General features: G+C 43.1%; 1 protein-coding gene across 2 annotated transcripts in view; it reads left to right on the forward strand.

The window, feature by feature from the left end:
• gabbr2 (gamma-aminobutyric acid (GABA) B receptor, 2) overlaps positions 1-25,018 on the forward strand; it is an 82,308-nt gene that overhangs the window by 17,551 nt on the left and 39,739 nt on the right. For both annotated transcript variants that reach the window (XM_019895955.1, XM_019895956.1), the window contains exons 2-3: positions 9,330-9,467; positions 24,632-24,802. In XM_019895955.1, the coding sequence (XP_019751514.1) occupies positions 9,330-9,467; positions 24,632-24,802 (309 nt within the window). The remainder of the gene's footprint in view (positions 1-9,329; positions 9,468-24,631; positions 24,803-25,018) is intronic.

Below are 25,018 nucleotides of genomic sequence, written 5' to 3' on the forward strand. Positions count from 1 at the left end.
GAAGTTTAATTGGGGGCGTCAGTCGGAGGCAATTAAAATGCTGTCAGTTTGAATGCGATGACCTCATTATGAATACCGCCACATCCCTGAATTGTAGCTAAGTCACTGTAACTAAGAAACTGTTCTGTATGTTTGTGATGTAACGAAGCAAATAACTCTCTAAAGCAGGAGTGTCGAACACTCTTTTGTCACGGGCCACTTTGATGGTACGTCTTCCTTCGGAGGGCCGTTACGACAGTGAAACCAAATAAACGTTTAATCATCAATCACCTCATATTATTACTTGTGCACAAAATATTGACGGGTTGCTAGTTTTGAAATCAGTCAATTGGTTGTGTGTTGTTTGTTCAATTATTCTTCAAGCGCTTTTAACCTGGGTAACAAAATTCATGCGATATCTCAACGTTGTTTATTTCACATGACCATTTGACATTTCGGTACAGATTTTAGCTAGGATCATGGAAGTTGACACGCATGATTTGCTTTCACGGGCCACATAAAATGACATGGGAAGCCCCTGGGGCTTGAGTTTGACACCTGTGATGTAAAGCAAAGTAAAAGTAAGCCAAAAAATGTCAGGAAAAAGCTTAGCACAGCTGCACGCCCGCCTTCGGAGCCCTGGGCTCTCGTGTTACCTTTAGGATGCCTTGAAAAAGTGGGAAAAGAAAAGGCAAAGAAACACCTGAACCCGCCCCGAGGCTGTCTGGAGGTTCTTTGTTCAGAAATTGTTGCCGGCTTTTGTCTTAAAAGCCCCAAATCCTCCACCTGTGTTCCCACTGAATGGAACTGTGGATGTTTGTGCATTCTGCAATCATCCCGCCGGCTGTGTGAATGGAGGTTTCACACTGAGATGCCACGAAATGCACCTTTCACCTGTCCAGCACGTCACGGGGTGGCATTCCTCACGAACGCCGCCGGCGACGATTATGTTGTGCCGGTGGTGCTCAACTGTTGCCATGGTGACGCTGCAGGCTGGAGTGAAAAGCTAATTTCCTTGGCGACAGAAGACATGGTCAAAATCCCCCCCAAAGAAAAAGTGTGTGCGTCTGTGTGAATGTGAGATTTCATCAGAGCAGTGACCACGGGTCCTTTTTGTGTTCCACCTGTGATGAAAGGCATTGCAAGCCACGCTGTGTAATTGACAAGGCGCCCTCGCCAAAAACAAAATGGCCGCCTGATGGGTACGTCAGTTCAAAGAAGAAGAACCCGAATTAGAATTCTTAAGTCAGGCTACAAACCCCTATTTAAAACCTTGAACCCTCCTGGCTCAAAACCCTACTTTGAAACCTGAAACCCATCTTAAAACCATAATCTCAAACCTTACCCCTCGAATGCATAAACATTGCTCGAGTCTCTACTTGAATCCCTTACCCTGTCTTAGAACCATACTTTGTAACACTAAAACTGTCTTGGGATTCTAATATCAAATTCTAACCCTGGCTTGAACCCCAAAACTTGGCCCGAAACCGTACTTTGAAACTGTGTAATTTAGGCTTCAAACTCTTAAACCTTAAATTGGGCTTGAAGACCAAATCTCAAATCCTGACCGTTGTTTGCAACCTTAAAGCAACATGACATGTGAACCCTGTCTTCAAACCTTAAATTCAACCCTTACCCGTTGTTAGAAAGCCTAACCTCAGGCTAGCAGCCCTCCTGTCAAACCCCAAATTAGAAATCTGACTTCAAGCCCTACCCTAATTCCAAGCCATCAGCCTGGTTTGAAACCCTGTCCCGCCCTTTGGAACCCTACTTGGCAACGTTAACCCACGTGTGGCCGTCGTGATCATCGTAGAGTGGAGTACGTTTGATGGCAGTAGAAGCTGCTTTGGTAAAGCCGTACAGTATCTCTTCAGCGGCTCCAGTGTTGCAGGGATTTATGCATTTTTGATGCGGCACGGGGGTGGGGGGGGGAAATGTCTGCGTGACCTACTTAGAGAGCCGCGGAATTCTGACGACTGGTCGTGTCACACAAAATGGAAAATCTGTGTGTGTGTGTGTGTGTGTGTGTGTGTGTGTGTGTGTGTGTGTGTGTGTGTGCGCGCGTGACGGTACATTGACATGTTTTGTGTTGTTTTAAAGCCTTTAAGTCTGTTTGGGGGGAAAATAGCTGTGTAATCAAAAGCCTTTTTTGCAACACACGCATTGCACAAACAATGGCGGTTCCCTTTGTCACCTTCTAACGGTTCAGAAAAAAAAAAAAAAAAAAAGCAATTTCCCTTGTGACGCGGCCTTGTACACAAATTAATTTTCCTTCCTTTGCTACCGCCTCACTCTTTTTCTTCTTTGGTCACCATGGTAATGCAGCACCGCATGTCAGCCCCTCACACTTTTAGACGTCATCATCCTCGGTCACGTCGAACCCACGGACAACTGATGCAGGTGGTCCCTGGCCCCCCGGGGATTAAGTGATTGGCGCAAGTTATTTATGTTGACTACGATAAGTGTAGCCCCTCCATTAGTCTGCACAAAAGACTCTCAGTGAGTCATCGTTTAAAATGTCTCCCATCGGCTGACGGAGATGGCAAACCTATGCAATGCGGACAGAAAATACAAGCAGCGTACCACCTTTAGCGTTACAATAGGGGAAGGCGTACCCATGGCTGAATGTACCCGAAAACCAAAATGAAAGCCTTTCTGTGACTTTTTAGAATGACTTCATGAAGCGACCAAATTGGTGCTCCATGAAAGAGCTACAAGCCGGATTTGGGGCTGAACCCTTCCAAAATTCCAATTGTGGAACCCCGCGAGTTGTACCAAATGTACATTTTCCACCACAATGAACGCTGTCACTCATTTAGCTTCCATTTGTCATCCACCGCCTGCCGGCATCAATAATAGATCAGAACCTCTGATACCGCACCATCTCGATGTCCTGTCCTGTCTGTCCCGTTCAAACTGTATTCACCCGAATGTAGCAGTTAACCGACAGGATTGAGGTTGAGATGCTAAAAGAGAGCACACGCACGAGAGGTTGACAGAATGAAATTCCCGGTCGGAACATTAACCGCGGGACCGGGATTCCTGCGAGGCAAGTTGCGCGCTAACAAGATTGATGTGTGTGGACAGAAGAATCCCACAGCTGGCTGCAGGGACACACACACACACACACACACACACACACACACACACACACTGACACACAACGCACATAGTTTTGCACAAGATGTGTTTTTAAGGGAAAAGACGAGCGCAGCCTTTTTGATACGAGCGCAGCGTCTCGTTTGTCGACTTATCTGCGATGCATTGGTCCTTTCAGGCGGGGCCGAAAAAGGTCAGCGGAAATATGTCCGCCTCTAAATGGCTGCCGTATGATAACCAAGCCCAGAGGAGAGACCACTGCTGGCAATGTCAGACTGACAACGCATACGCACACAAACGTGATTCGGGTGCCGAGTGCGCCCGACCAGTGCGTCCTTCCAAATAAAATTAAAGTCAAAGTGAAATTAAGTTCTGTAATGTGATCAGATGTCACGTGTCGCTGATGTGATTCCAACAGGAATTGTATTATTTTTCCTAAGATGACATCATTGTTACGTGGATCTTATTATGATTTCGCAATTAAAAAAATGATGTTGAAATGTGGATGGATAAACATTGCGACGCCATTTTCTTTTTAAAGGCTACTTTATGCAAGTATAGTCAGCGGCTACTATTACGACTGAATGAAGTGGAGATTCGAACGTGTACAATGGTTGTCATCCGCTGTGGATTTGAAAAGGGCATTTTGGTCGCCTGCCTCTTATTTTCTCAGAGTAGCCTTGGCGTTGCCGTCAGGGGAGCGGATAGAAAAATTCCACTCCATCACCGTTTGACTTGATCCACTTCATCCGGCTGTTGGATCAATGTCGACTCTCCTCTGGTACTCCGGAGCCCGTTATCTAAATATTACCATCAGAAGCAGTGGCCTTCTCAATTTTCCTTTCTTCGGCGAACCCCCGTTTGTTGTTCCACACCCACCGAGCAGCAACGCATACAAACACAGCGTACAACAAAAAGGAATGAACTATTATACTGTATTTTTAAACATGAAAATGTTCAACCAAACGAGATAATTTCAAACTGTTGAAAATGCACTAGCTTAATGCTAACACTAGTCTAGCCATACAATGGCTACCGGAAACTAGCATAGATGTTACGGTAACTGCTACTTTTACACATACACAGAGCAGCAACGCATACAAATACAGCATAAAACAATACTCGCTGCTGTTGCTCACAATTATTCTATTCCAGTACAGCTCAGTCTTGCCTGGCATGTTGTGGCACAATGTGGTACTAGACCGAAGATGTGCCTTTCTAAATTTGGTTTTGCCTCACTGTAAAAACACGTTCAAAGAATGGATTTAAAAATCTGCGATGTAGGTGGGGGGGTGGGAACACTGAACCACGATAGAGTGTGTGTGTGTGTGTGTGTGTGTGTGTGTGTGTGTGTGTGTGTGGGCAAGGAGTAACCGTAAACCTCTACGGATATAGTTTTTTCTTCTTCAGCAGCAAGTAAATTAGCTGTCAGCCATGCACGTCTGCAGAAGAAAGAAACGGAGCCTTGACTGGCTCCTTCTTTTACGCTTGAATCAAGATGACGCTGATTAATGACCCTGGTGAGCGCGAGGGTCTACAGTTGACTTTACTCTGAAGTGCGAGCTCTCCAACTTTGACGAAGTAGCCCCACATTTGCATACTGTCAAGTCAGTTCGGCTGTCTCTGTTCCGGGGAGATTGGTCACTGTCAGGAACCGCCACCGAACGCCGTCGATTAACCGGACTTCGTCTCAACTGAACTCGGCCAAACTGTGTTTATGGAGCACTTTAAAACAACCACCGCTGGATGCAATTTGCTGTACATGGAGCCAAAATAAGAGATGTGACAAAGTCATGAATTACTGTTTCAAAATGCTCTTGAGAAAGGAGATGCTTTACTTTAGCAACGGCACCAATTTGCCCGTTAAATTTAAAAAAAAAAATCACTGTCCAGTTTAAGACCCAAGTTCGCGCTTTACTTTAGCAACGACACCAATTTGCCCGTCCAATTTAAAAAAAATCACTGTCCAGTTTAAGACCCAAGTTCGAAACTGGTGGCATAAGATAAGAAGCCAGGGGGCCCAAGTCCGCAGGATGGGATGTACAAGGGCCACTGGGACCAAACACCATCATTTCAATTTGTCGCAAGCCTTCAGCCTGAAGCATTTCACCCAATCGAATCTAACCTGGAGCCTGTTTCGGATCCTAACATAACAAATAAACCATATGCCACAAGGTATTGAGCAATAGGCTCCTCATATGAATATAGTACGTGTGTGCACTTCTATAGGTGGCGCTGGGCCGCAGCTTGCTGACTGTCGTACACTCATTTGGCTATTAGATGGAGCACAGGTGCAGCTGCCTCTGTTGGTGCCGCTAACAAGGCATTTCATCAGGGCAAGCGCCGGCACACACACACACACACACGTACGTGCTGTCGAGAGGTTCAGGTGCACGGAAAGGACCACCCAGTGGAAAAAAAATACGCCTCAAAAGTCATGCGGTGTCAAATGCAAAATCAATTCGCGCGTGATGTCAACAAATCTCGCGAGACTTCAGCTTGATGAGGCACCGTAAAAGGGGAACCCGAACTGACAACCACAGAACAGCAAAGATCCAGACAGAGTAGAAATGCAATTAAACATATTAACACTTTGGCAAGTAGTTTTACACGGTTGTAATTGTATTACGGAGTTTAATGGATATTGGATGACCTTTTGAGGATACAAGGCTGCTTAAAATGTTTCCACGGCAACAACATCCCTGAGCGCTATTTGTGAGCGGCGGCGCAATAAGAGTGAGCTCAGGTCCTCGTGTGCGGGAAATGTCAGTAAGGATGCAACCCCGGCTAAAGGTGAGCACGACGGAAACGCAGTGAAGATGACCGATTGAACGTGTTTGGGGAACAAAGTGATCGTTTGGCCACTAATCCCGCAAAATGATGGAAATGTCAAATCGAGCTAGGGGCCCCCACCTCTTGCCCATAACCCCTCGCCAATGATGCCCCCAATCCCCTTATCTGCCCCAGGCCCCCGATCAGGCTCCCTCAACCCATCTACTCACCCATAAACTGCCCCCGAACCCCTTCTCCATGTGTCTTCACCCTCAAGCTCTTCACCATGTGTGTCCCCAGACTTCTCACCCATGCAACCTCTATGCTCCTGCCCAGTTGCCCTCACTTCTTCCATCCTGGTGCCTTCTCGTCTCCTGGACCTCACTCCATGCCTCATCACCTCCTTGCTACTACCCACTCTTTCCCAATGTGCCTTTGCCCAAGTCTCCCGTTTGTTGCTCCCAGTTTGCCTTAGTCCCTCCCATGTGCCCTCACCAATGCCATGCTGCCCTTTTCTCCGGAACAGGGGGACTTTTCGTTGTTGGGGGAGCAGAAAAGTGGGAATGGCTTTCATGCATGAAAATGTTTTCACACTAGGGGGTATTTTTGCCCGTGTAGATTTCATTGTAGAGGAGTTTCACTGTACCCTCATCCTGCCCCATGCCACCTCCCACACACCTCTCCTTGGCCAGGCGGCCGCTCCAGCAGATTACTGCAGACGTTAACCCCATCGATCGTCACCAAATGGGCTCCAAATGCCAGGAATTGGATTTTCAGACTGAGGGATGGGGGGGGGGAATAAAGTGGTCGTAGTATTCCTTGACGCTCCAGCCGAGAGTTAAGTGCTCTCATGACTTCCTCGTCGTACCACAAAACCACTTATTGTATTTGGCATCTGTTTCGGGAGACTTGGGAAGTACCATGCATGTGGGAAAGATGTTTTTTGGATGACATCCTGCATACCAGATGGTGACAAATGTAGAATGCTATGATGAAATCATTTTCTTCTACAACTGCTGCTTTTCATTATTTTTGGTATGAAAGAGATGGCTACCAGATGTTAAGAAACACTGGGTCCTTTCATAAAACTCAATTTCTTACTGTCACTTCAAAGTTGCAAAACGGTTAAGAAAAAGTTCGTCCCAGAATTAGAAAACCGTGATGCTTATGCTGTCATTTTCAACCTCTAATGGGGTTACTTTGAGTAACTTTCATAAGAAGTGTTACTAAATTGTTGGTTGAATTGATTCCAAGCTGTTTCTGGACACTTCTGAGTGAAACGCAGGCAACAGGAGGCCCTCCGTGGCACATCACTTGCCCCTCCTTAATAAAGCCCATCACGGGCATTTGATTGGATTTCCTATTTCTTTTCCTTCTTTTTTTTTTTTTTTTTTTTTGTTTCCCTCAATGGGAGCGTGGCAGAGGGGCCGCCGTGCTGTTGTTCGGCGGGAAATCTCATTCAGCTTGCCAACTCATGGCTAACAAGGTCAAATGACTCCACAGATGAGGTGCACTGGCGTGGCACACACACACACACACACACACATATACACGCACTCAATCTGTGAGAATGGAGTGTCAATAATAGAAGAGTGAGGGCTGCTGATATCATTAGCGAGCGCGCGAATCACAGCAAAACTAGTTAGCTCGTGTCGCGATCAGTGGACTCTTCCTCCTTCCCTTCTTTTTCTTCTTCCTTCTACCGCCCCTCATTTTTGCAGTTGCCATGGCGACGCAGCATCACATGCCAGCGGATGCTGCGGCAGTATTTCCTGCAAAAAGCTCTGTCCATCTGTCTGCCCATCTATGCAACCATCCATTTTTTTAATCCATCCATTAAAACATCCCTCCAGCTATGCGATGTAGCCAAACCAGCCAACCATTCATCTATTCTTCAGAACTCAACCATCCATCAATGCACCTTTGCAACATTCCAGTCATCTAACCCGACATTATAACCATCCATCGATCAATGTAGCCCCACCATCCAGCCAGCCAGAGTGCCAAGCACACACCCAAATGGGTAACCATCTGCCTTTTTTATCCATTCTATACAAAACAACCATCCATCACAGCACCCATAATTATAAATAACTGTCGCAGTTGAACTAAACAGTCCACCCACCCAACCAACCAATCAACTATCCAGTCATCCATCCATGCACCAATTCTAACCACACCAGCTATCCCTTCATACATCCAGCTTGGACACAACCAGTCAACCATCTATCCATCCATTATAATCCCTATATAACGCAGGTGTCAAACTCAAGGCCTTGGGGCCAGATCCGGCCCACAACGTCCTTTTATGTGGCCCGCGAAGGCAAATCATGTGCGTCAACTTCCATGATCCTTGCTAAAATCTGGACATTTTGCAATCATTGTGTTACTCTGTTTACACTCACTTGAACACTAAATGAACAAACAAGAAAAAAAACAGTCGACTTATTCCAAAACTGGTCGACCATCCATTTGTTGTGTACAAGTAATAGATACAATGAGATGATTAAACATTTATTCGGTTTCACTGTCGTAACGGCCCCTCCAAGGGAAGACGTAACTCCAAAGTGGCCCGTGACAAAAATGTGTTTGACACATACAACAACAACACATCCATCCATACAGCCCTCCAACCAGCCATCCAACCATCTATGCTGCTGTGCAAACGACTAACTAGTCATCCAACCATTCATTGATCCATTCTAACCAAACTAAGCATTCAACCTTTCCACATGATGGCAACTGAGAAAGGGTCTAACATATGTATGGGAGTTGGGGAGGAGCAGAAAGTGGTGTGGTGTGCTGTCGTGGTTTGGGCTCTCGAAAAACATGCGAATACTCATCGCGGTTGAGGGGGGGGTTGTGTTTGTAGTCAGTACCTGCACAGGTGTAGTTTTTGGATTGAACTGGGATTGTTTTGGTGTGTTAACCACGTTTTTTTCCCCCCTTTGTACAAACCTTTTTGGTTTGTATTTTAGAGGAAGTTTGAGTGTCCCATGTTCTGTTTGTAGTCAGTACCTGGGCCTGACTGTGTCATGAGCATTGTCTTGTTGTGTTTGTCAGCCCCAATCCCTCGCGTCTCCTTGATACCACTGCCTCACCATTAGCCATCATCCAACCATTCATTCATTTCTCCAATTTCTTCATTCGTGGCCTAGGGAACTTCGCCACAAATAGTTTGGGTTCATTTCGCCGCTATATGCAGTGGGATTCGGTAGTGTTTACTCCAACCTTGTCCTGTTGTGTCATGTGTTCCCCACATTCAGTTAAACAAACATCCATCCAACCCTTTTAACCACACAATCATTCAATCAACCAGCCAACCTGAAAGCCTAAAAGTTTGTCGGGGGGAAAAAAAAGACTTTGGAAAATCTTTATTTCTTTTCCTTTTCTTTCCAGCGCAGAGAATATTAGGCACAAAGTACATAAAACGGGTCACTTAATTTCCCTGTTTGTCTTTTTTTTTTTTTTGTGCGCAGTGTGACAACGCCATAGGCCTGCGAGCCTTCTTCGACGCCATCTGTTACGGACCCAAACAGCTGATGATCTTTGGCGGCGTCTGCCCCTCCGTCACCTCCATCATTGCAGAGTCCTTGGAGGGATGGAACCTGGTGCAGGTACAAGCTAATGTGCTAATTCTGCCACCCAATCGCAGCCTGTTTTGAATGATTTCCAAACATTCTCTTGAGCATGTGTCAAACTCAAGGCCCCGGGGCCAGATCGGGCCCGCAAGGTCATTTTATGTGGCCCGCGAAAGCAAATCATGTGTGTCAATTTGCTATAATCTGTACCGAAATGTCAAATTGTTATGTGTAATAAATAACGTTGAGATTTTCCAATAATTTTGTTACCCAGTTTACACTCACGTGAACAATAATTGAACAAACTATTATAATTGACTTGGCTGATTTCAAAACAAGTCCTCTGTTAATTTGTTCTGTACAAGTAATAATTTTGTGGTTTCACTGTCATAATGGCCCACCGAGGGAAGACGTAACTCCAAATTGGCCCACTCCCAAAATAAGTTTGACACCTATGCTCTTGAGTGACATACGAACAGAGCTAAGGACAACCAAGGAGCAACATGGTCCCTGTTGCTCTCTCTCTCTCTCTCGCTCTCATTAGCTTAGCCAGCTAAGCTAACACGAGTTGTAATGACTTACTTATTAGCATAACGTTAGCATAATGAGCAAAAAAAAAACAAAACATAACGGCACGACATTAAAGTGCTTTAGTCGTAACGGGATAAATGCTCAGCTTTTAAGGCTAACATTAGGAACCTACTGTTGGCATTTTGAGTTAACAACAGCGTCACTTGTCGCATAATCCAACGGAGATGGATGAATGGATGGATGCTTATCGTGAAGCGGGCTATAGGTGTGCCTATTCACTCATTGCATCCCAACCATTTTCACTGGAGCAAACCCCTCTTTCCCTGCCGTTTTTACTGGCTTTTAAATGATCTCGCAAGGCCCGGTGATTATTGTGTTCTATTGCAATATAAACATGCAGCCTACCAAAAGAAATATGAGACTCTCCTCTTTCAGCTGGAGATAAGTGAGTTTGTTTCTTTTTCCATTCTTTAGCAATCAGTATTAGAAACTGGCTACATTTCATCAGATTTCCAGTTTCTGAGGGAAAAAAATGGAGAAAAATACCTTTTTTGTAACAGCATGCATTTCGAGCATAATTTCAAGTCTGGCACAGCAATTTTTTTTGTTTTTTTCCTTTTTGAGAGCTCAAACATCTAAATAAGACACCCTCCAGAAAACAACATAAATAACCCCACATTATTGATTGCAAAAACATTTGCACATCGAACTGATGAATTAAACTATGAACAGAAGTGAAACAATGAGTTCAGTGAGTGTGTGCTGGTGTATGTTTGCATGTGGAAGTGCACATGTGGCTGCGTCAGAGCCTTGAGCACACTATGAAGCAAAAAAAAAAAACCCCAGCAAAATACGTAAAAATACGTCATGGTTAGGCGGCCGTCGTGGTTTTCCAAGACATATTTATAAGTCATGGGGACTAAAACAGTCAATTTTGAGGCAGACATCTTGTTGTAGTAGCATACATTAGCATTTTGAGCTAACAAAAGCAGAGCATGATTTCACGCAGAATTTTAGTATTCTGAGCTAACAACGGCTGCATAGCTTTATCTCCACTACCACTCTGCCAGTCATATTTTTACAAGGATCCAGGAAGTATCTATGTGACCCCCCCGCCCCCATCGTACTCAAGCTGGCTACTTTACTACGGTGTAAAACATTTGCGACGAGCACCGCAAAAGGTTATTGGTTGGCGATAAGATAAGGCGAGAAGCCGCTGCCACCAGCGGATAGCATAATTCAAGAGGACGGCTTAACGCCAATGTCACATTTATGCCGCGTATCTTCTTCCGCCCGTAATTACGGTCAACGCGTCGCCTCGCCGGAGAAATGATTGCATGGAAAAACAAAACAAAAGAAACATTTCTTTCATTTCATACATTCAAATTGTTTCCTCACGGTGATTTTTACTGCATCCGGTACTGTGCATGGTGATATATCAGCCTCGATTAGTGGCAAAACTGTCATCTTTATTTGTTACATTGCCTTTTCCAGCCGGGGTTTATTGGTCATCGGGGCAGTTGTGATGGGAGTCCGATGAAATCTGCCCGCAAGAGGCACTCACTGGTTTTGGGGTTTGCTCATTAATGAAAAGTAAATTTCCAATGTTTTTTTTTCATGTAATGTTAAATCAAAGTGTTGCGCTTGTTGTACACCTTTGTCACTGATTCCTACCAACAAGACACCAGGCAGCTTTTGGTTGTTTTCTTGAGCATTGAAGTTTTTTTATTTTTTATTTTTTTAAATAGGTGGCTCCGTGTTTGTCCGCTTTGTAAGAGAAACAGTGCACAAACAACATCAGAGCAGCACTGGAGAATACAAATGGCAATGCAAACATTTGTTGGAATGCGCAGCCCTCCACAGCGGGAAAAGAGAGACGTGGCTGCCAAGTCGTTTTTATTTTAATTGCACAAATGAGATGTATACCTCTTTGTTTGGTCGCTGTTTGCTTAGCACGTATTTATCCAGCTGATCTGTGTGTGCTGGAGGGCTGCGAGATGATTAGCCCCTCTGCTCCGTCTCGCAGCTTGCCACCGATGCTGATGAGGCCGCTGATGCAGATGCTGCTGGCTTTTTTTTTTCTTTCCCCTCCGAACATGGACACGTTTCACAGCCTAGCCGCAACTTCTACCATTTTCGTGATTATAGACTTGTTAGAATCTCACTAACAATGTCATGTTGCCAACACACCAGTTTGACCTTCTGATCATTGGCGATGTCTGACAATTCGCATCGTGTTCGGCATCCCTCAAATATGTCCCAAGACACTTGTTGCATTTTCGGGCAGGATCGGGCCTCCAAAAAGGCGATTGGTTTGTTGAAAGAAATCCAGGAATGAGAAACGGTGATTTGCAAGTCCTGGAAAGCACTTTATAGTCGTGATGCCTTTCTGCTTCCTGTCTCTCTCTTCTGTGTGTGCGCGTGTGTGAGGGGGAGTTAGCGTGCGGCCGCGTCAGACAGTTAAACTGCTCTTAATCGATCGTGCCAGCTTCAGTCTTTTCCAAACAGCCCGTCGCGCTGCTTAATGGCTCGTAATGGAGTCCGGCGCTCCACGTGGTCCGAACGCTCCGCCTTGTTTGCGGATTTCCTTTCAAATGTCAGACCGGGGGAAGACGAGGTTGGGTTAGGGGGATGCTACAAAATGTCTTTTGAGGGGAGCGAGGCTTGTATCATGGTTGTTGTGTCAAAAGGCGCTGCACATATCTTCTGTCAATTTGTCAATCTCTGGAAAAGGAGTTGCCGAATGTGTGCTCCCAAAAAAAGGGGGGGGGGGTCTTCGTGCTGTTATTTTTCATTTTTATAATCGGTGAAAAACATGTTATTTGTAAGATGACTTTTTTTCATTTTGTAATTACATTTAATTTGAGTTTTAATCTGATCAAAACAGTTGTATAATTAAATTATCATTTCCTTAAGCATGATTTATCATCATGTTGTATGTGTACTATTTTTTGCTTAAATTAATTGCTCAAGTTTAAAAAAAATGTTTTATTTTGTTTCCTTATTACATTTAAGACAGAAAGCGAATGCCTATTCAAAAAATTATCTGAATTTGTTTTTGTTTAAAACATTTTTTATACTAATGTAATTTTTAAATTGTATTTTAAAATGATATAAAATTATATCTTTTTTTACATTTTCTTTTCACGTGTAATAGTTTAAAAAAATCTCTAGTGTTCCATGCTTAATTCTGCTCTTTTAATTTGACTGTTACATGGTTATTTTTCTCGATTTCTTTTTTCTAAACATTTATAAATGTATTTTGTAATATTTAATCTCCTTTCTTTGCACCTGAAATATTTTTATACTGTATGTGTTTGTATAGTTATGTATGATTTTATTTTTAAATTTAAAATTATTTAAAGTCTAAAAAATGTTTTACTCGGTCAGTTTTTTAAAAATTTTCCTTGTTTTATTCAACCTTTTTAACCTGTTATTTCATTTATTGTTAGAAAATTCACAACATGTCCGACCTGCAGTCTGACATGCAAATTCCGTGTTAGACGTGTTCTATTATTTATTTATTCATTTTTTTCCCCTTACCAATGTTTTCAAAATGGATGGGTGTATCAGCAGAAGCAGCCTGAGTGAAACTCTCTTATAAGAAGCATTCATCACATGTTTGCGGTCGCTTTGCATGTTTATATTGTCTTTTGGAGTTCAAATTTGTATGGAAATTGCATCTCAGGGGGAAATGATAAACACTTACAGGGAAAGATAAGACATTGACACGCAGATGCACAAGCCTTCTAAAATGACAAGACTAATCATAGTGGAGAGGTCATGGGGTTCCATTCTGGGCCACGGCCTTCCTGTGTTGTGGAGTTGGCATGTTCTCTCCTTGCCTGCGTGGGTTTTTTTCCGGGTACTCCGGTTTCCTGCCACATTCAAAAAACACGCAGGGTAGGTTAATTGAACACTCTTATTAGCTATCTATTATCATCCTTAGGTGTGAGTGTAAATGGTTATCTACGTGTATTACCAGTTCAGGGTGTCCCCCGCCTACTGCCCGTAGACAGCTGAGATAGGCTCCAGCACGCCCGGGACAGTTACCCACTCATACTTTTGTTCTGTCTGCTGCATATTTTGGGTGCAGTTCCTCTGCTGACCACTAGATGGAAACACTTTTTAGTTCAACTGTCAATTTGAAAGCACCATAACAGAAAATATTTCTCTTCAGCATCTTTTTTTTTTTTTTTTTACGCCTATACAAAGCGAGGGCTCATACTAATGGGTGGCACTGAGGCCTAAAAGTTATTTGGTGGTCCGCGTAGTCATTTGAATCCCCCTCGTTCTAGACAGTTCCGAGAAGGGCGGGGGCCACATGCGGGCCCGGGCGGACGGTATTATATGTGATATTTACCACTCGATAGGTTAACAGGAAAAGGTGGCAGCGGGGGTCCTGGGGCGCCACATTTTTAAAGACACGGCGCAGACCGCCTCCACTCTTGGACGCCCCGCCTGCAGAGGGACGCATTCGCGTACAAATACACACTGACCTTTTAGTGCCAACCAACAGCATTAAATATGAATAAGGACATAATTGGAAGTAACCGCTGGTGCTTTCTTCTTCCTCTTTCAACCTTAGATACCCACACACACACACACACATGCGTGCACGCACGCAGGCTGTAATAAAGCACACATTTGCTGCATATGATACTTTGCTAGTAATAATCTTGACATTTACAGTGGCGTTAAGACACTGAGAAAACCGCACTTCGACGGTCGGGCCTTTGAATGCACTGAAAAGCTAACGTGGCTTATTAATATTTTACATCTATAACATTTATTATAATTTTTCAATTTAATTTGTTAAAAATGTGAATATTTTATATATTTTTAGATTTTTCTGGGGTACTTTTAGAAACGTATTGTATTTCTTTTAAAAAAAAGTATCACTCCGTAACACGTACATTTTCAGCAGGATCTTACTCGGCACAGGTAATCAGATTGTTTTTTTTTTTTTTTTCCCCAGCCCGCCCTCTGTTGTGGCATTTTCTTCCTTGACGCCACCCTGTAGCATCCAGCCTAATTGTAATGATTATGCGCCTCCGCTTAGCTAAACACATCATTGACAACAGTGGGGGTTAGCCGTACCCTTTGTAGGGTGAGTGTGATGTTTGGGATCGGTGTATTAATTAACTTGGAATCAGTTTTTGAAAACATTTCGCGAATTTGAAATAATAACCAGTTTGAAGTAAATTATTTCTGGTATTTTAACATTCTTTACTGTAATGTAAGTGTACAAAAAAAAAAGTTAGCCTCTGGTAATAAATAATAAAGCATCAGTGTCATGGTTTGCTAACATTATGCTACCAACGTGAAGCTCAAAGCTTTTGCCCTCATCCATATGCTTCAAAAATCTCCAACGATGATCACTGTGCTTGTAATACCTGTAAAAGCTTGTTAGCTACAATGCTACATAAAAATGCTAATGTTCCTATCCGTAAATCAGTATCTCATGGCAAACGGTGTTACAGTCATGTCTCACATTGAGCGTCCTTGGCGTCTGTGTTCTAGTATATAGTGATGAAAGTCCTCTGGATTTTCCCGGAATTCTGGCTTTTCAAATTTTCATGAAAATTGCTTAAAATTAATCCGGATATTAGTTGACAACATTGAACGAACACGCGTTTGAGTTCATTGTTTTGCTTTCACGAGCGTAGCCATGTTGAGGCACGAACACGAGTAACAGTAACACCCCTCCCCTCGCATTCTCATGGCCTCGCCATATCTCGGAGATTTCGAAATTTCGGCGAGAACGGAAGACACAAAGGGTGCACGTGTGCACACAAAAGGCAGATTAATCATTGAATGTCGAGTATTTCAATAGCGTTTTGTGTAAAGTAATTCATGCGTGATCGGCCAGGTGTGGCCCCAGCGCAATATTCAACAGGTAGACAGGCAAACTGACATGCGTGCAATAGATGCGAGTGTTTGGAACACGTTCAAGTGGTCATGGCTTGAGGACAAGGACTAGAACGGAATTTTTTTTATCCGACTACATTAGAAAGGTTGACAAACCTGGTATGTCAGTTAAAATCATATATATATGCTTGCATTTGTATTTTCAGGAATTTTCAGGAAAGTCCACTTTCATCTCTGTAGTATATGACTGGCTGATAAGGTAAACTGTACGCAGTGTTTAACACACAAGTCAAGTTCGGGCGCCGTCAAGCTCTTATAGCGTGCACACCAATGAGTGGAGAAACTAGCAGCCATTGTGGATTATGTCCAAATCGTCATTTATTTCGATTCAAGGTGATGTTTACTCTGAATGGTGAAGAAAAGGAATGTGTAGACAGAACTACGCTGCCTCAATAGGACCTCTGTCTTGCTGAGCGGACCCCCCCCCCCCCCCCCCCCCCCCCCCCCCCAATTAATAATCGACGTTGTCAATGTTACTTCACGATACAACAACTGCGGTCTGTCCAGGTCAATAAGCAAGTACAATAAAACCCCCCGGCTGAACAAGCCCCATCGTCACGAATCTTAACTTTTTTTCCCAGCATTTGCTTTAAAAAAAAAAAAAAAAAAAGCTCAGAGAGGGGCCACTTGATATCGGGGGAGAGCCCAAAAAACAAAACAAAACAGAAACCAAAGCAATTAGAATGGCAAAGAGGTGTTCTGACAAGCAAGAGTCATTGCCCAGAGGTAATCTGCTGCTTTCTGAAGTGCAACTTGCCCGCGGGGCCACCGAGGTGGCACGCGGAGATGCGGGGCCGCCTTTTTACCAACATCACATCGCACGGCTAATCCGCCGCGATGGCATGGGAAGCCAGGGAAGACGCGGAAAAAGAAGCAGTCGGCTTTAATTCATACACGCGGCGTTGGAATGCATTTTCAGACGCAGTTGGACAGCGCGCCAATGTCTTGGTTTTTAAAGTGGACAAAAACATACGCAAAACACGACCAATGTTAAAACACAAAGCTAGGCTACGACATAAAATGAAATGACAACAAATAAATCTTAGTGCCGCTACCAAGAATGATAGTTACTATCCACAGACTATAGTTTTGAAGATGAAAGCTAAGGTAGGATACTAGGAAAGATAACGCTACAGTACTTTAGTTTTCTCAGGAGCCTACCTGAGCTTTAACACACAAAAAAAAGTCTGTTGTAATTTGATCTTTCTTGCAAGCCAAGTTTAGCTCATTGAATCCTAGCCATTTTCACTGGAGCAAGCCGCTCAATTCCAGCCGTTTCACTGGATTTTGACTGCTTTGCAAGGCCCACAGATTATTGTGTTCCATTGCGATATGAACATGGGAAATAAAAGCGGGAACTGCACGCCGTGTTTCGTAACTTTTACCTCTCTTGGTAGCTGAGCTTAACTCGTAACGCTTCAGTCTGTATGGTGCAACTTTATTTCTCTTGATAGCTTAGTTTAGCTTGAATATTTCGGTCTGCGTGTCGGAGCTTTAGCTCTCAAGTATGTGTCGGATATTTACATGCCCGTAGCATTCAAGCTACTGTAAGGCTAGCCCAAGTTATGACACCCAGACTTAAATGTTAAACTGCTAAACTGGTTTTGTGGGAATACTAAGGTTACGACCCACACTTGCGGCATTCAAGCGAAGCTAAGATATTCAAAAACGTTTGGTGTTTAACGCAGGTAGTTTTTTTTTTGCAATTCAGAGTTTGACCCATAAATTTGTACAATTCATTGTTTGATTTTCTAGTTGTCGACTTTAGATTTTAGAGGCCGTAGTTTTTTTTTGCAATTCAGAGTTTGACCCATAAAATTATACAATTCATCGTTTGATTTTCAAGTTGTCGACTTTCGATTTTAGAGGCCGAGTACATTTGTATGTATTTGTAAGTTTGTGACGTTTAAGGACCTTTTGGATAACATTTTCCTCGACAATTCTACATTGTATGAGCCAGTGTGCTGTCAGTCCCATCATCCACTCGAACAACGCCACAAACACTGCACTCAGACATTCTCGCTCTGCGGTAAATTTCCAGCTCTTTCTCTGTGCACAGCGAGGGGAAATCTGAGCTCACGCAACGGACCCCTCACTCGCTTTCTCTCTCAGGAGAACAGCTGGAGAGGACGGCGATGGCCTCCCCGGCGCAGCATCTGCTCATTAATCATGCACAGGCAGGCCATTTCAGGTTGCACTATCAAATCTCCATTTATAAATAGAATAGCGATGGAGCCAGGTGACAGGATACCATAAGTCATCAACGATCCCACAATAAACTTAAACCCTCTCTTGACTCCTCCTGGGATTCCCACCCAAACTTGGAAGTCACATGGCGGGCATGATTAAAATATTCAATATTGCACGGACTTGGGTAGGCATTGAAGAATGACGTAAAAGTTTTTGTAGTTGAGTATAATGTGATGAAAGTCGAGTCGGAGTTGATTAATTGATGCTATCAATAATTAGGGCTGGGCGATAATTCCATATCAACATATATTGCCACAGACACGTTCCCGAAAATGCATTCGGTAAAATGTTCGGTAGAAAAATGATGAGACGCAAAAAACACACGTAATTAGCAGTTGGTAACATTTAAACTTTAAACATCGATGCGGAGTTGCTGAGCGATACGCCCTTAAATTCGAATCTTGAAAATTTTCAAAATTTTTTTAAATTTTAATCACAATTGACATTCATTCATTCATTCATTCATTTTCTGATCCGCTTTATCCGCACAAGAGTTGCGGGGGGTGCTGGAGGCTATCCCAGCTGCCATTTTGCTTCTCTGCTTTATTTTATTTTTTTAAACTTGCTCTTGTTCTCTTGCGATTGTCCCTAATTAGTGGGTATTTCTGTTTGGCAATTTAATATGCGTCACGTGAGGGCTTGGTGATGAAATGCTACTTCAGTCAGTGCTAACGCAACGGAATCTTTATGGGCTTTACGTGAGATAACAGCATTAGCTTCTTATAAATGACACTTATTGATTGCTCCGTGGGTGGTTTTCTTCGGCAATGTGTCCATGTGCCACAAAGATTACGTGGAAACTGTCTAAAATGTACGTCTTTAAAAGTAATTGACGTTGAAGGGGGATGATGGGAGGGGGGCAGGGGAGACACGATTTCATCATCGTCCTTGAAGGGCGGGGGGGGGGGGCGGCCGGCGCAAGTGATGAGGGAGGCGGGGGGGGCAGTGTCGACAATTTATGTCGCGTCAAACTTATCACGCGTCGAACTCTAGAATTCCTAATCACGGGCCGGGAGAAGGCCACTTCCTGGTTCCCGTGTGTTGGTTTTGATTGACTGTGTAAAACTTGGTTTTATGTTCAGATTTCGCAAGGAGGCACATGATGAAGTCATAAAAGTCAAAAGTGTGTACGCTTCGATGGACGTTGCCATTGGTGGCGAAATGATTGACAAGTGGGGCACAAGGGGGGCAGGCAGCCATCAGCAGTTGTCACAAGAAAAACAACAGCCAGACAGGGGCTGTTGTTTTTCTTGTTCTCGTAGCAGTGGTAGTTGTAGTGATTATTAGAAGTAGTAGTTATGTGAACTCCAACTTGAAACCAATTGCGCTAAATTAGCACTAGCACAGTGCATTCAAGGACTTGTAGTACGGTGTGTTATACACCAAACTAACTGACCAGCTAAACCATAAAAACAAGTATGACCACTGGGCCCATCCCCCAAAAGCAAACCCTTTTTGACACTCAAATTCAGTGGGGACTACTTTAAACTCGAATCTAATGTGTAAAAATACATCATTATATTATAGATTCTGGTACTTGCTGTTCAAGTGGTACTTGATAGGACTAAGGCCTACTAATTGAAGTATTCATGTCTCTACCGATCAGCCTCTCAGTGTCTATTATCTGTTGCCTTTCTGGGGCGCGGCGACCCTCGGTGCAGTCTAAGGATGGAAAGCACGATGGTGGTCCTGGGCTTCATTCAATATTCAGTATGCGGCATTTGGTGCGCCATGGGAGCGCCCACTTGGAGAAGCTTTCAGAATTAGGTTAGAAGACAGAACTGTGATTAAATACATGATATCAATTTCTCTCGGTTTCCCCGAGTCCGATGGCCTTTGAGGGTCAAAGTGTTTGTAAAATGTCAAAGTCAATGTCATAATAGCTTTGTAAGTTATCTGTTTCAAGTCTATAATTGTGTTTTTCCTCATTCTGAATGCTTTTAAGCACTGAAATATTTCCCGATTTAAATTCTGCTCAGATTTGTAATCATCAGGCAATAATTGATATTTCACGGTTCAACACTGATAATTCATCGCCTCGTGTTCGATCGTTGTGGCCCATCATGTTTCATCGATAAGCCACAAGGAATTACTTTTTCCGTCGGCATTGGACGACTTTGGATTTCTTGCCCCCTTGAGGAAGACGAGCCGATTGTCTTGAGCGCGTTCAAAATGTTTTGTTGTTACATCGACTGCACTGTTTCTACTTAAGCGCTTATCGATATTCATACCCAAAGATTATAGTTCTTAGAGTACAGCTCAACGTTCGTCTTCTTCCAGTGAGTTACTAGCAAGCCTGGCGGTCTAAACATGGCTGTCGTGTCGCTTCATTTATTATCCATGACAGCCACTTCATTATTCAAAGGCAAACCGCACAGTTAGCCTCGGCGGATGCGATTGGAACGGAGCCCCCGCTACGACCGATCGATGCCGCCAGATCACGTCGCCTCATTGTTCAGGTACAAGCTGCCTAGTTGTTTAATAGAAGGTGCTTTAGCTCATTTTCTAGCCATCTAACTAAACGTTTTCACTGATTTCTTTCCCTCGGTTTTTTGTCCTGTACGATTTAGTATCAAAGGTGGAATGTATATAAGGGGCCACAACCAAAGTTTCAAGTTTAACACCAGAGATTCACTCCACCCCTTTGTGTCAAAAGCAATCTCCAGCCCATCCTGTAATTATCTGAAGGCACTTATTTATAAAAGACGCAGGAATAAATACCGTTATGTCTCTGGTGTGCTGCTTTGGCAGAGAGTCAGCATAAAAGGGGCTGTTTTGACTTTATTTATTCACCAATTAACGAGCTAAATTAAACAGCTCACTAGCTAACAAGCTACTAGCTAGCTAACTAGCTGCTAGCTCATTATCCTGGCAAACTAGATTAATTTTCACTCTCCTTGGCTGTTTAGCTAGTAGTTCACTTTGTTTGACTAACAAATGGCTCATTAGCCCAGTACTTTGAATGACAATTTGCTCTCCCACTAACCTGTGACTAACTAGTTCCCTCACACCGCAACTAGTAAGTATTTCTCTAACTTGCTTAGTAATGACTCACTTGCAAACTTTTGATTTGCTTGATTAGTTGCGGTCACACTCCCCTTTGAAACAAGGTACTACCACACTAACTGACTAGCAAACTACTACCACACTAACCTGGCTATCTATCAAATAGCTAATTTACGTTGGCTTACTAGCTACTAGTTAGCTAAATTACAAGTCACCAGCTTGGTTACCGAGCTACATGCTCACACAGTTCTCAGAGTCCCAATTGAGCAGAAAGACAGCATGAAAGGGGCTTCTATGGGCAAAATACTGTATATGTACTCTGGCCCAAGAGTTTATTTACTTATCTGTTAGCTAACTAACTACTAACTGGCTAATTTGCGACTGAACCACATCAAGGGGTTCAAACCAATTAGAGTGCCATTAAAACCAACTGAAAGGTGCTCTTATGCAGTATTTTACTGATAGAAATGAACTGTTGACTGAAGATGAATCGATTGTTAGTTTGAGGCATTTAGATTGAGGTGTCACCATTTCCTTTCGGAACATAAAGGCCAAACACTGCAGTCTTTTGTCAGCACCATCTATCAAATCCAGTGTGAAGGAACTCTGATGTTTTATTTAAAGAGCAGCGGAATCTTAAGCTAACGCTGAAAAGCCCCGACAGAAACGGCCAAAAATAGTCGTCACGGCAGCTAATGTAAGAAGAGGACTTCATAGTCGGCACGTACGAACCTCCCATGTCTCGCTTCGGGCCCGGCTGCCTCCTCCCCATTACTCCGAAGGTAATTAAAAGCGCTTGTGAGGACCCTCCGCCTTTTTTCACGACAAGGTCATGGAGGCTCCTGGCAGGATGGAAGAAAGATCCGTTTCAACCCGCTGGGACTTTTATGACGAAAATGCATAAGAAAGATGATGATTTCAACCCGGACTTTTATGACGAAAATGCATAAGAAAGATGATGGCTATGGCTATTGGAGCCATCATCTTTCATACGTATTCCCTGCACGTCCTAATGGATCACACCCTATTGCAGGCCTCACCTGTTGAGCAGCTCATTTTGGGTTTTAAAGAAATCATCGTTATGGCTTTGAACCGAACCATTAAAGATGCAAATCATAGAAGACGACATCTTTCACAACACAAACGGAGAAAGAAGCAGACGCAAAGTGGACAAGACATACAAGCACAATAGCAAATGAAAAGAAGAAGCTAGTAAACTGTAAAAGAAGAAAAAATTAGCAGAAGAGTGAACAAACGAGAAAGAAGTGAACTGTAGAGGACGCAAAAATTTATCGAGCAACACAAACCAGTTTCTACATGAGAAGACGCAATCTACTTAAGTCGTATTGAGTGCAACAGTACAGAACAAACTGTAAAAAAAAGACAAATTTAGCTGAACAAACGGATAAAGATGAGAACTGTACAAGACATACATATTTAAAGTTTGAGCAAAGAAAATGAGAAAAAAAAAAAGAATTTTTGAGGGGGGAGTAATTTCCGTGGTCCCGATCACTGTCGTCTTGACATTTGCATTTAGTTAGCTCGTAGCTAGTTCGTATGTTGGCTCTCATGTTTACTATTTATAATGTGCAAAAATAGGTTTGCTAAATATACTTGCTTTTGAGGCATGTTTGTGTCTTTATTTTTTGTTTGCTGACATTTCTATTTGCAGTATTGTAACGTTACTGCTCATTAAGCTCACTGTAATCACGCTTTTAAATTTTCATAGCATTAGATTTCTCGCGTGCACCTGTGTTGGGATGATAGCCATCACATCTGACCAAAAACGTCTTCGGTTCCGTCGTGTTTTTTTTTGTTTGTTTGTTTTTTTCCTTTCTGCGGACTCCTTCAGTAAAAGTCCATTTTCGACAGCGCCAGCAGTGATAACCGCGTCTGCCGATGAGTGCGAGATGAAAAGGTGCCGTCGCTGTGATTCACCAAGAGAGACGCATAATGAGAAGATCACAGTCAGGAGGCGCTTGAACTCTTTTTCGGAAAGCGGTGCGGCGGACCCTGTAACGACGTTGCCGCTGCAGTAGATCGCTATCGTGAATCACAGCCTCCTCTGCTCCTCGCGGTGTGTAATTAACCCCACGGTGAGTCACATGCTTCCTTAAATTAGCGCACATGGATCACCGAAAGCAAAACATACTGATTTGTTATTTCAGATCAAATATTAGCTATACACAGAAATGTCATTAAAAAAAATACGGTATATGTATAACATTCATATTTATATTACTTTCCTGACACTGTGGTCAACTATTGTCAGCAATTTTTTAAGTAATAGATTCATGTGTTGATTATTTTAATTTGACTAATTAATGAATTGGATAATAAAACACCTAAAAAAAAAAATATATATTCCTTGATCCAAGAACAGGACACTTTCATATTGGCGGGGTCGAAAATGCACTAACGTAAGTTAATTACGATACACCTAAAAGTTTGGTCTGTGTGCTCCATCAGAAAATTGGCAAAAATGTGGATGAGTGTTTTCCCAAATAAAAACAGTGTTTGCAAATGTCTTACTTAGGAGGAAAAAAAACATATATAACTGTCAGTTTTCATGGAGGACTACAGGAAACTGACAATAGAAAACTGAAATTCCAAGGTTTTGGACAATTTCAATTTTAACAAGGTGTCTAAAAGATTATTCGATCATCAAAAATAATTATCAATTGAAAAATCAATTAGTTGTTGATTCATGGATTAATCATTCTTCCTCTATCCCTAGTTTTAATGACATAAAATTAGACATGCAATACAACATGTCATACTTGAATAGTTTGTATGTTTTATTCAAATATGTAGAATTTGTCGATTATTTTTAATAAAAAGAATCTGACGTTGCTGGATACCCAATTAAAATATTTTGTACAATTAACGAAGCGAGTCATCACTTTCTTGAAAACATCCACCGTTTGCTTTCAATTCCGAGAAGTTGCCACCGGTTTGTGAAAACAAATAAAACCGATGCAAATGAGTCGGATAAAGTGTGTGATGTGCTTTTGTCCTTGTGCAAAATGGATGTTCCATAGTGTGTGTGTGTGTGTGTGTGTGTGTGTGTGTGTGTGTGTGTGTGTGTGTGTGTGTGTGCGTGCGCATGTGCGTGCGCCCATGCCTAATCTCATTGCAGAAATTAATTACAGCTGTTTTTGGCTCAAGGGAACGCTGGTGACCTATTGGTGGAATTTGTGCATGGCGAAGAGAGAATGAGAGCGAGAAAGAGGAAGCAAAATAGCAAGGAATGATGAACTGCATCATTCTCAATCAGCACTTCTATCTTGGGATGCACGATATTTACTGGCCCGATATGGGGGGGAATCACTTTTATCGGTCCAGTACTGCAAAATTTGTCCAATTTTGAAAGCCGCATTAAAACACACTCACAGAACCAGCTGAAGTCTCCTCAACTCTAAAAATATTTACTATGCATCTGAAGGACTGAAAGTGTAGCGTGTATCTTTTGTGATTTTCAGCTGTCCTTTGCGGCGACCACCCCGGTGCTGGCGGACAAGAAAAAGTACCCCAACTTCTTCCGCACAGTGCCCTCGGACAACGCAGTCAACCCGGCCGTGGTCAAGTTCCTCAACTACTACAACTGGAGCCGCGTGGGGACGCTCACGCAGGACGTGCAGAGGTTCTCCGAGGTCTGTCCTCTCTTTTTTCCCCCCCTTAAAACAAGCAACAACACCAAACACAACAAGAAAAAAAATGGCACTTTGTAAAATAAACATGAGAACTTAATTTTTGATACCCAGACTAGGCTTTCCCAGTGGAACTCGCCAAAAATGAAAACGGCGCTCAGTTTTTCTCTCTCTCTCTCTCTCTCTCTCTCTCTATCTTTCCTCCCTCCACCTCCTCCG

This window comes from Hippocampus comes, unplaced genomic scaffold (assembly GCF_001891065.2).
Source record: "Hippocampus comes isolate QL1 unplaced genomic scaffold, H_comes_QL1_v1.1 scaffold16, whole genome shotgun sequence".
In the NCBI taxonomy this organism is placed as follows: domain Eukaryota; kingdom Metazoa; phylum Chordata; class Actinopteri; order Syngnathiformes; family Syngnathidae; genus Hippocampus; species Hippocampus comes.